Below are 12,252 nucleotides of genomic sequence, written 5' to 3'. Positions count from 1 at the left end.
ATCCAAAGCCACAATATATAAACTCGTTTTAAGTCATTCTTCTCCATGAAGTCTTTCATCCCGGCAATTTTCACCAGGCATGTGGGGAACTCTCCTTTGTCTCCGATTGATCTCGGTATCAATGCCATGAGCTTCGGAAAATGTGCATGACAACTTCTATATTTTTTTCCACGATGTGTCCACATTTTCTCTCAATTTCCTGATGCCAGTCTTGCAAATTTCAAGCAACTGGGCTGCTTGGGCCTGGTCGATTGCAACTCACCGCATTAATATTGTCACAGGGGATGTAATGGTAAAAAGTTTATCCAGTATATGGAGAAATACAACAAAGTTGATATCTTGTACTCTGTGCAGCAAACCAGTCGCTTTAATGATGGTTTCATGTTCCATGTGCGGATCTCCAATTATTCTCTTCAATGTAAAAATTACAGTAGTAAAAGTCTTTAGAATAGTAGTTACAGGGATGTTTCCCATACCGCAGCTCTAGAGCGACCTAAATAAATTACCCAACCGTAAAGAACAAAATGAACTTGCTTCCAAAATAAATTATGTTCGAGAATGGTTTAAATATTTATATCTTAAGGAAGATGCCCTTTAAAAAAATTTCAGAGGCAGTGAAGGGCCATCAGGGAAAAAATTCCTTCGAGACAAAAATTTAATGAAAATATTTTTTCCCCTGCATTTCCGAAAAATATAGTTTATAATTAATCAAAGCTACAAAATCAGCGATTTTTGACAAAAGAGAATTACGTTTTTACCAAGGTTAAAATTTAATTGTAAAACATAAAAAATCCTGATTTCATTTACTTTAATTAGATATGAAGCGAGCACAAATGGAAAAGAAAGAAAAAAAAAATCTCGATTTATTTATTTCTCGATTATAATTATTTTTGTTTTATTCATTTTTGAAACTTAAATTATTAAAAAAGGCTAAAAAATAAATATTAATTTTTAAAATTATATTTTAAAAAAAGGCTAAATAATAGATATTTATTATTATAAAAGTCGATTTCATAAGAAAACATAATTCGTCTCCAGTATATATCCAAAATTATTTAAATATACACTTAAATTATTTCATGAAACTTTTTATTTCGTTTTTCATTATTATTATTACAGTTAGTTATTAACTGTAGAAAGACTGAAACTTAATATATACCTATAATGTCTAAAAGCAGTCAAAATAACTGGATTGTGAAAGAATAACTAACGAGTAAAGAAATTTGTTTAAAAGTAATTTTTAATATTTATTATGTTATTTACAGTTATATAACAAGTTATTATCTAGTAAATATTAACAATAAAAAAAATTTATGTTGTACAAAAAGTCACAAAATTCTAAGAAATTGTGTCGTTATATACATAATTCTTTTTCTAATTAAAATTAAAAAGCAGTCAATGACTTCCTTGGCCATCTAGTGTTAAATAGTTTTACCCTAAGCCACTAAAAGTAACTTTGACGGGACATTTTCAAGAAATTTCCATAACAGTAAAAAGTGTTTTCTATTTTTTGTATCTATAGTAATAATTGTAAATTTTTTTATTTATTATTTGTTTAAAATAGTAATATAAAGAACTTCGATGATTAAAAAGTTATTTTGTTTTTGATTTTTAAATTATTTAGTTTGGTTGAGTTATAAGCATCGGTGGTTCAGTGGTAGAATGCTCGCCTGCCACGCGGGCGGCCCGGGTTCGATTCCCGGCCGATGCAAATTTTTATATTTTAATATAAATCTTTCGTTTTAGAAAATGGCAAATCTTTTTTTTTTTTTTTTTTTCAAGATTAACTCTTTTAAAAATAATAATTTTGTTTTATTTTCATTAAAAATCTTTTAAAAATAAGATTCGATTTCTCTTACAAAAAAATACGACAGAAAATAATTTTATTTTAGTGTTAAAAAATTATGAAGCATTTCATCATGAAAAATGTAACGTATTTAGCTTATTAATATGTTGTCTCTGATCTTAGTCAGCATTTTTAACATTTATTAATAAAAATAATTTTGCCAGTTTTAATTTTTTGCAACCGTGGCCCATTAGCTCAGTTGGTTAGAGCGTCGTGCTAATAACGCGAAGGTCGTGGGTTCGATCCCCCCATGGGCCAAATTAATTTTATTTTTTAATAATTCATTATTTTTCATTTTAATTAACTCACTTTGTAAATATTCATCTAAATATTTTATGTGAATGGAATTAAGAAATGAAAAAACGGAGATTAATTTGTTACTCAATAATTTGTTCAATGATTTATTTATTCGATAGGTTGCATTATGAACTAAATAACACTGCTTAAATAATTTTATAAATATTATTTATATTTAAATAACGGAATGATGAAATGTAATAAAAATAGTTGTTTGCTGGCCCCGGGGGAGATCGTTATATGTTGTTGATTATATGCTGTCTCTGATCTTAGTCAGCACTTCTAACATTTATTAATTTAAAAAATTTTTTAGTTTAAATTTCTTGCAACCGTGGCCCATGAGCTCAGTTTGGTAGAGCGTCGTGCTAATAACGCGAAGGTCGTGGGTTCGATCCCCCCATGGGCCAAATTATTTTTATTTTTTAATAATTCATTATTTTTCATTTTAATAAACTCACTTTGTAAATATTCATCTAAATATAAACATAGCGTAATTTGTTACTCAATAATTTGTTTCTTGATTTATTTATTCGATACGTTACAACATGAACTAGTAAGTAATTTTATAAATATTATTTATAATTAAAATTTAAATAGGCTAAAATATAATTGTGTCACTTATATATATTTAAGTAACGGAATGATAAAATGTAATAAAAATAGTCGTTTGCTGACCCTGCTGCTGATCGAATTCACAATGGGCAGCTAAAAAAAAAATTTTGAACTGAAAAACAAAATATATACTCGAATTTTTTTCTTCTTATCTACGTTCTTTCAATTATTTCCATGGATCAAGGAAATTAACTACGGTAAGTTGAGTTGTCGGGGGGATCAGTTTCACGTTGTAATTCTTTATTTTCTTTTTTTCATTTTTAGAAGTTTTACTTATTTTAGGATTCTTCAGTAAGGTATTTAATAATTATTAAATGTCTGTATCGTGCATAGGAAAAGGATCAATAGCCCCAAAGCAACTTTAATAAAAATCTACTTCTAGATTGCTAGCATTATTTTATTTGGTACTTACTACTAGTACTTTTTTTTTCTGTATTATTTCCATTTTTAGTATTATCTATTTTTAGTATTTTTATTTGTTTTCAAAAATTGTAGTTTTAGAACATCAAAATTTAAATACGCTTTTAAAATTAAGAATATTTTCGAAAAATTTTGCCAAAGATTGCTGGTGATAGATTTTAGCTTTTCAATATAATTTGTTTTATTCATTGTAGGTAAATATTTTATGGCAGCAATCCTAAAATTAATAAATTCTAATTTTGTTTTAGATAAAAAAAACAATTTTGTCTAATATATATGTGTATGTCTGCGTGTGTCTTTTTTTTCTTCTAATTTTTGATTTCCTTCAGTAAGTCAATGAATAACAAATTAAGTGATCATAAAAAAATTTCATTGCTTTCCCCTCTTGTTTTTTATTCATTTTTTTATTTTGTCTATATTATTTATTTCATTTGCTTATTTATTTATGTATTTATTTATTTTTCAGAAGAAAAAAAATATTGGATATTAATTGTAAGAAAATATATTAAATATTAATTGTTTGGAAAAAATATTTTCATTCGAGCGTTATATTTTTCACTATCTATGGTGGGGCCATCTATGTTTACAACGTATAACTTATATTTATCACTTTCAGTAGAAAGCTGTTATGGTGTTGCCATCTATAAAAGGATAAATGTAACATTTATAACTAAAATTATTCGTAATATAATTTCAAATAATTTATTTTTTGGAAAAGTAAAATGTCTTTCCAATTCAGTGTCATGCGAATACGTTTGCATACTCCGGAAAAAAGAATAGAACATAATCCGGGAGCCTCTAAACCTTATTGATCATCAAAAAAATTCCTGTTTCTTAATTGATTTATTTTAATTTAATTGATTCTCGTACGAATTTACTGAGTTTTTCAAAGGCTAGAGCTTGGGCTAATTTGTAACAAAATGGATTTATTCTTCTTAAAATAACTTGCTTGAGTCAAATATTTACGTGCTAAAGAATTAGTTTTAATTTAAAATAATTATGGATATTATAGAAATAATTAAAGATATAATATATATAGATATTTGAAATAATTATTGATTAATTTTAATTTGAAATAATTATATATATTAGGGGATATTATATAATATCCCCTAATATAAATAATTATATAAATAATTAAAGATATAATATATATAGATATTTGAAATAATTATTGATTAATTTTAATTTAAAATAATTATAGACATTAGGGAACAGCCCAATCCAATTCTTTGGTTTATGATTACTAATGTTCAACTACGTAGCTTTGTAATTTTTTAATCCAATCCAGAAGACAAGAGAACTGCTGGACCAAGCATTGGGGAAAATTTGATTCCATGGAGGATTTTTTTTATGGAACTGGCACGCATTAGCGTTAGATGGAGAGGAAGACCACGAACTTCCCACAGTCAGCCTGACGGCAAGAGGACTCTAACTAGCAATCCGTCTACCACGAAGGATAATTAACGTCAGCACTGTGTTAGCCGTAAACCGGATGCGGAGTTTGTTTTGACCAGCCATCGCTGGGATTCGAACCCAGTTCACCTCATTGCAGGCGAACGCTTTATCCCCTGAGCCACCGAGGCTCAAATAGATTTAAAATTTAGTGTGCTTTGTTGATCGTATGTCTTCTTCGACTAGATGCAATAGAATTGTAGCCTTTTTTTGCGGCCCCCCTGCGCACACCACTGAATTCATAGAGTGTAGAATAATTTCAGATGTTTTCTAGAAATTATTATCTATAAATTTAGGAAAACTGTTTTTAATGTGTAATCAAAATTAATCTGAAATTTAAGGAAATTGATATTTTTAATAGTGAAAAACCTCCGAGAGGAATATGTTGTATTATTGTGAAATAAATAGACAAGATTCAAAGCCTAGAAGGATACAAGCGAATAACTGTAAAATTATTGTAGGTTATCTAAATTGTTCTTTTGAAAAGGTAGAGTTATGATAATTTTTTTATATTTGTATTGTTCAATATATTTGCTTTTAAAAAATTTTATGAAACTCTTCTTTTTTTCTTTTTTTCTTCTTCTTTTTTTTTTCTTTTTGCAGACTCCATTTTTTTAACACCTGGATAGAAGAAGGAACGCCTAACGTTTTTTGGATATCTGGCTTCTTCTTCACCCAGTCTTTTCTCACAGGTATTTTATTTTATAACCGTCGTCGAACAGCCAACCCAATTTTGTGTTTAAGACTACTAATGTTCAGTTTCGTATCCATTTAATTTTTATCCTTCTAAGATTTCCCTTAGCATCCGCTGACAAAAAATTCAGGTTCTTAGTTCGAACGTTAGTAAAGTTGTGATAGACGCGCAGACACACGCACACACAAATTTTCCTTTTATAATTATACATAGATGTAAATAAATATCTTCATTATAAACCTTAAGCTGTAATAAATATAATATTGTGTTCAAAGCTTTTAGATATCCACCATAAAAATCTAAAAAATACAATACCACCTTATACCCTTGAAAATTATGTTCTTGGATATGTTTTTATTAAATATTTTGGAAGTATGTTAAACTTTGTTCTATCTGCTTCTAAGTTTTTAATAAAGGATTATGTAAAGTGCGGGGGAAAAAAATGGACCACCCTGATTAACTTTTGATCTAATGACCGGATCTTCACGTTTTAGGACTGAATCTTAAATGCTTCAAGGGGTGACCTCAAATATGCTAATTAGTTTGTGCAGGCGATATTTTAAGTTAAAAAATCAAACATAAAAACTTAATTTATCTGAATAAACATAAATTTTTTTTCGATGGAATTGGATTTCTGAACCTCAAAATAGAGGGGGGGGGGTAGCCGCAATAATCTGGGAAATGTAATCCCCATAGTTTCGTAAGGAGAGTGGTCAAAAATTTGGATCCCTTAATAGTATTTAGTATTTATTATTATTTTAATTGATAATAATTGAAAATTTTTGAAATGTAAGGTTTACAATTTTTTACGCCATTTTACAGCATGCAGTTGAGCGAAATCGGTTGAGTAGTCTCTGAGAAATCAAATTTTTAAAAAGTCGTATATTTAAAATTCAATTTCTGAGGAACTATTCAACCGATATTGCTCAAATTTTGTACTTTGCCATGTAAAATTACATAATTTAAAATGACGTAAAAATTATGTAGCATGCATTTAAATTTTTTTTACTACTATCAAATAAAGTAATAATAAATATTAAATATCTATTAAAATTTATTTTTTGCATGAAATTTTCTTTGGATAAACGAATTTTATAATTTTGTGCAAAATTTTTTCAATTCGCTTAAACTGTTTCCGAGGTATGGAGAAATACGGAAAAAGTAAAAGTAAAATTAAGGGATCCGAACTTTGGAACGCTCTCCTGATCAAACTATGGGGACCATATTTCCCAGATTGTGCCACCCCTTATATTTTGGGGGTCAGAAACCCGAATCTGTTGAATAAAGGCATGTTTATTCAAAAGAAGTGCGTTTTTGTGTCTGATTTTGTAACTTAAATTATCGTCAACACTAATTAGTTAGCATATTTGAATTCACCCCCTCAAACCATGAAGAATGAGTCCCAGACCGTAAAGATCTAATCCGAAAAATTTTATCAGTGTTTTTTTTTTTTTTTTTTTTTTTTTTTTTTTTTNTTTTTTTCTCCGCACTGTACATTTGTCTCAATACTATATCTATTCATATATTCTGATTTATTTTTTTTGTGAAATACATTTGTGTGTTATTTGTACCTCTTACTCCTTTTTCAAATTGACTATTTCAGGCATATCTCAAAACTATGCAAGAAAATATCACATTCCAATTGATTTCTTGAGCTATCAGTTTGAAATGCAGAACTTTGAATCCGATTCTGAAGTAAAACCTGAAGATGGAGCCTATGTTAAAGTGATTTGTTTTACTATTCGAATATTTTAAACATTTTTTTTACATTATCATGTGATATTATGTGTATATTTAAACAATAGCAGACACTTTCCAATCTTTCAAAATAATTAAATACAGATAGGTCACATTTGAAACGATTAATAAAGGGTGATGAAATTATTACTTTATATTTCTTTAACATCATAGCAACAGTTTTTTTTCTCTATAATCAATTGATATTTGTGTTTAATACTATTAGATAAATCACCATTCTTAAATACACTGCCGGACAGCATATAAGAAATTTAAAAAAAGAAAAAACCTCTATCTGGGAAGAATTTTGTGCTAAGCTTTTGTTAAGTGGCTTTGTAAATAAGCAAAGTATGAAGAAAATGTTTAGAAAAAACCTCTATCTGGGAAGAGTTTTGTGCTAAGCTTTGGTTAAGCGGCTTTGTAAGTAAGCAAAGTGTGAAGAAAAACTCCCTGTTGTTATTGAAAAACCTTCAGAACCACAAAAATTAAAGTTTTTGATCTGAAAGAATTTTTAAAAACGAAAACGCCTATGTAGTTACTCTGTTTTGTGTATCTTACAACTTCTTTTCATAATTAGTTTGTTTGTTTTCTACGAGGCTTCGTGCCTGTTTTGGTGTTAAGTAGGAAGTAAACCAAATCTTTATTTGAGAAAGAATACATAATATGTCCCTTGAAATAATTCTTATTTGACGGGCTAGAGTTATTCAAAATAGAATGGAACGAACTATGTTTGACTTAAGGAAATTCCACATTTCAGCAGCCAATCAAGATCGAAACACACGCTGACGTTGTTTGAAAGGATCTAATATCATTGCTATTTAAACGATAACAAATTGGAATAATTAATTTTATTTCAAAATGTATGAACAGTGACCGTCAAAGAAGTTTCTCTATTGCTGTGGTAGCAGTATTTAGCTATGTTAAGTATAATATTGTCCCAAGCCAAGAAATTACGCCGAAGTTGCTTAAATTATTTCTCTGCCAGTTCAATTCTTTAAATATAAAAACATCTCCTCTTTAAACTCTTCAGGAACGAGATCACATATATGTGATCGCGCTATTCTCACTTTACTGTCTACGATATCATACATGATACAAAAAACGAGCCGTTCTGTCTCTATCGGCCCAAGATCACACTGACGTCTTCTGAATATAGCATTCTTTTATTAGTAAGTGTACGTACTGTTTAGTATGTTTTAACTTGGAGCATGCGTGCCTAAGCAAGCGCTTCTTTTTCCCTTCTAGTCCTGAAAGGGTGTTTGCGAAAATTTCTTCTATAAGTATCATCTTAACAGAAAAACTAATGTTTCATAAAAATATCAACTGTTTATTTAGCGTAAAACTATTCGAAATCTTTGGGTGAATGTAATCTTCAATAATGAAAATTATGGTGTATTTTTAGGGTTTATTTGTGGAAGGAGCTCGCTGGGACCGAGAAAGGATGCTACTCAATGAATCATACCCGAAAGTCTTATACGACACCCTGCCTGTGGTATCCTTTTTAGTTTCTTACAACATAATTTTTTTTCTTCATAATTTAATTTTTAAAGTTACGTATCGCGAATTCAATCTTTAGTAATCGCAACACTTTAAATGACTGCATGGAATTAAGTCAGCCTATACTCTATAAAAACAATTTGTGTCTATAGCTGTTTTTATTCAGAGAAGTGTGATGTCTATATGTATGCTCCCTGGCCTTGCATTTATTGAAATAGTGTGTATTATGCGTGCTAAATGTTTCTTCTCATTTGCGTTTGAATTACCCAGTCACTTAACTTTTCTGTTAGATATGGATCATACCAGTTAAAAAATCAGACATCAAGCCAACTCCAACTTATAGCTGCCCTGTCTACAAGACAAGTGCCAGAAGAGGCATTCTTAGCACCACCGGACATTCCACTAACTTTGTCATGATGATTGATCTGCCATCTGACAAAGAAGAAACCCATTGGATTAATCGAGGAGTAGCTGCACTGTGCCAACTCAGTGACTGAAACCACATTTATATCAATCACTTTTGATAACGAAACTGTTTTGTACAATAAGACATTTTATAAATAAAGCACTTGACCTACATACAAATACAATATTTTTTTAAAGTATTGTTTCTTTATAAATATTAACTTATAAACCATATTACCTCTAGATGGTTGAAATGAAATAGTCAAGTTTAAATGCAGTTCATTGTATGTTTTGTAGTTCCAATCCAATATCACAATTTGTATTTACGCATTTTTAAACAATGTGGTTATAATATCAAACATCGATTTTCGTATTTATACGTGATTTTAAACTAAGCCATTGGGATGCACGCTATCTGAAAATTATGCATCATGATTTGGTATTTACGCGATCTAAAAATTATGAATCGTGACTTGTATTTGCGCGATTTAAAAATTCTGTAACGCAGTTTGTGCTTTGTCATTTTAAAAATCGAATATCGAGTTTCATATTCACGTGATTTCAAAATCCATTATCGTGATTCGTATTCATGTAATTTTAAAATCCATGATTGCTGAATTTTCACGCGATTTTAAAATCAATTATCGCGATTCTTGTAAGAAGTAAGTTTTTTTCTTGAATTAGTTACTATAAAGGTGACTGTTTTTCTAACGACGACGTAAAATTTACTCGCGTGGAAATTCAGTTTTTTTTGCCCTTTGGCCAATATCATCCCTGGACATCGCTAAATGCAGAGCTCTGTAGAGATATATGGATTTGTAAAGCTCTTCCCGAGCATTTTGGAATATGGGCTATTCCAGAAGGAAGTGATCGTTCGTGTCGATACTTCTGCAGTTTGGGCTTTGTGCCAGTTTGCACTTGTGTAAGATGGGGATTTCGTTGTGAGCCTGGTGATTAGAACATCAAGATTTCGGGAGCTGTTAAGGGAATGGTAGTCCCTTGATCCATCCAGGTGAGGAAAAGAAAGGAAGTATTTGCACCTCTTCCATACACTGAGGTCTTGAGGCGATGAATAATGTGAAATAAAATTATGGTTTAATGCTGTTTTTGTAAGCTGGTCAACTTATTCCTTCCTGTGTGAGATGGGAATCCAAATAAATGAGAATGATCTTGCTGTCTTACTTGATTTAGCAATTTTGTCCAGAAGAAGAAGAGAGATTCTGGGAGATCTCCTGGTGCCTTTGATGAGAGACAGAAAAATCGAACAGCTGCCCGTTAGAAAAATATAGTGGTCGTTGCTGGTGACGCAATATTTGAGGGCTAAGAAAATGGCCAATCCTTTAGTGATTAAAGCGATGTATGCGGAGGAAGCTGACCTGAGATCGTGTAACCTTTGGATGTATATATTTCCAAACTAGTTTTGTCGGATTGTTTTCTGTATCGGTTGCCAGTGTGAAAGATTTTGAAACAAGGCGAAACTTTTCAAAGAATTCTCGAACCAGTAACGGAAGTAATTTTTTGTCTTGAGGTGGTAAAATATCTAGATAGATTGAGACATTTGAAAGGATTTGAGTTGAAATGTTCTAGCTGGTCATCTATTTATGTATGAAGCGGGGTCATTTTACCTTGTGGAAAGCAGTATGGACTGAGATGTAAATGATGCTTAGCTAGAGAAGATGATTTTTTAAAGAGATGTATTTGAATTAGATCCTATGATTTGCGCTTAGGTTTTCTTGCTTTTGGAGTGATAAAGGCGCCTGGCCTCTGCTATAGTAATGGGATTTTCTGCTTCGGTTTGTATATTTTTAACTCTTGTTGATAAAATGAACACCGACTGTTTGTGCTGTGGTAAGCTTTATCACATCGAGTGCATCGTACCGTTGCCGTGCATTTCAGAGCATCGTGTTTTGTGGATCCATATTCTGTTGGCTACCAACATCAGGTGCATACTTTATTCCGATCAAAAGTTCGCGTTGGTTGATCAAAGTCGTTGGTCGATTTATTTGAAGCAGGCACGATGATGCATTTGAAGCAGGTTCTGTGGATGAATAACGTAATGTCGTAGATCTGGTGCCAGATTCTTATTTAATCAAGTTATTATGTTCAAGCATAGTGAGGAGGACGGTAGTTGTTGGTGATCTATTTATACCTCTTTTGGTGAATCGAATTAGTTCAACACCTTGCAGGTTAGAATTGTCCGTTATTTCCGTAACTAAAGATTCTAAGACTATTTCTGACTCAATTCCTCTTAGTAGAAATTTGATGGACATATGTTCAGTGCCGTTCCTGGGGTGGCGAACGCCTGCGTGCAAGAATAATTTTGTGCGCCCCTATATACTGTGCTTAAATTCTGATGATAAGGCCAATTTTCATAATCATTTTTAGTTTGAGGTTTAAACTGAATAGTTTCCTTAAAGACTAAATAAGTGTTTGATTATGAAAATGGGCGTAATAAAATAAAACAACGAAAAAATATGACAAAAAATTTATTTTCGACATCAAATAAAATAGACTATTAACGTACATAAATTCCAGTGTAGAAGTTACTTCTTATATTAGTTTACTGTTTCTTCCTGTAATCAAAGTTTACTGCTTTGCTATAATTTGATTTTTAATAATTTGAGTTTTTTCGAATAGTTGAATTTGGCGCCCCTTAAATTGGGCGCCTGCATGCGGGGCATTCGCTGCATACCCGCCAGGAACGGCACTGCATATGTTCGTTAAAGATCTTTGTTTTCACCGGTGCGCCTAGAATTTCAGTAATTGAAGTTTTTTTAATAGTGGTATCCAGTACATTCGTGCACAGAAGAAGTTGGTTACAGCGTGTAAGTTTTAAATATTAAATTGCACCTATAAGTTTTATATTCCGTTCTTTTTTAAGTTCATCTGTATTTGACTTGGGTATGCTGGTTTGTCCGTTCGTCGGTTTAACAAAAATAGCGCAACTCCATTTTCTGTAGCGAATTTTAATTCATATGCACTTGGTGTTTCTGGAGAATAGGAGTTGGACATTAGATTAGCCATGGTTAATTTTTCGAAGCTTTATGGTTCAGGTCTAAAATGAGTCATCCGTCCTTTCAGCAAAACCTACCGACAGTTATTGTTTGTTTGTTTGTAGTTTCATTTACGTCACACTAGAGCTGCACAATGGGCTATTGGCGACGATCTGGGAAGCATCCCTGAGGATGATCCGAAGACATGCCATCACAATTTTGATCCTCTGCAGAGGGGATGGCACCCCCGCTTCGGTAGCCCAATGACCTGCGCGCGAAGTCGAGCACTTTACGGT

At 31.2% G+C, this 12,252-nt stretch overlaps 1 protein-coding gene and 3 non-coding genes across 4 annotated transcripts in view; all 4 read left to right on the top strand.

The window, feature by feature from the left end:
* The window catches only part of LOC107453307 (dynein axonemal heavy chain 3), a 111,078-nt gene extending 101,941 nt beyond the window's left edge, over window positions 1-9,137 (top strand). The window contains exons 77-80 of the mRNA XM_071181745.1: window positions 5,234-5,322; window positions 6,928-7,049; window positions 8,464-8,553; window positions 8,849-9,137. Of these exons, the coding sequence (XP_071037846.1) occupies window positions 5,234-5,322; window positions 6,928-7,049; window positions 8,464-8,553; window positions 8,849-9,055 (508 nt within the window). The 3' untranslated portion in view covers window positions 9,056-9,137. The remainder of the gene's footprint in view (window positions 1-5,233; window positions 5,323-6,927; window positions 7,050-8,463; window positions 8,554-8,848) is intronic.
* Window positions 1,641-1,711, top strand: TRNAG-GCC (transfer RNA glycine (anticodon GCC)). Its single transcript has one exon. It is a non-coding gene; the product is annotated as a tRNA-Gly (tRNA).
* On the top strand, window positions 2,031-2,104 carry TRNAI-AAU (transfer RNA isoleucine (anticodon AAU)). The gene has a single exon. It is a non-coding gene; the product is annotated as a tRNA-Ile (tRNA).
* TRNAI-AAU (transfer RNA isoleucine (anticodon AAU)) lies at window positions 2,477-2,550 on the top strand. The gene has a single exon. It is a non-coding gene; the product is annotated as a tRNA-Ile (tRNA).
* Window positions 9,138-12,252: the final 3,115 nt, after the last annotated feature.

This window comes from Parasteatoda tepidariorum, chromosome 6, assembly GCF_043381705.1.
Source record: "Parasteatoda tepidariorum isolate YZ-2023 chromosome 6, CAS_Ptep_4.0, whole genome shotgun sequence".
In the NCBI taxonomy this organism is placed as follows: domain Eukaryota; kingdom Metazoa; phylum Arthropoda; class Arachnida; order Araneae; family Theridiidae; genus Parasteatoda; species Parasteatoda tepidariorum.
This window is presented reverse-complemented; position numbering and strand designations above follow the sequence as displayed.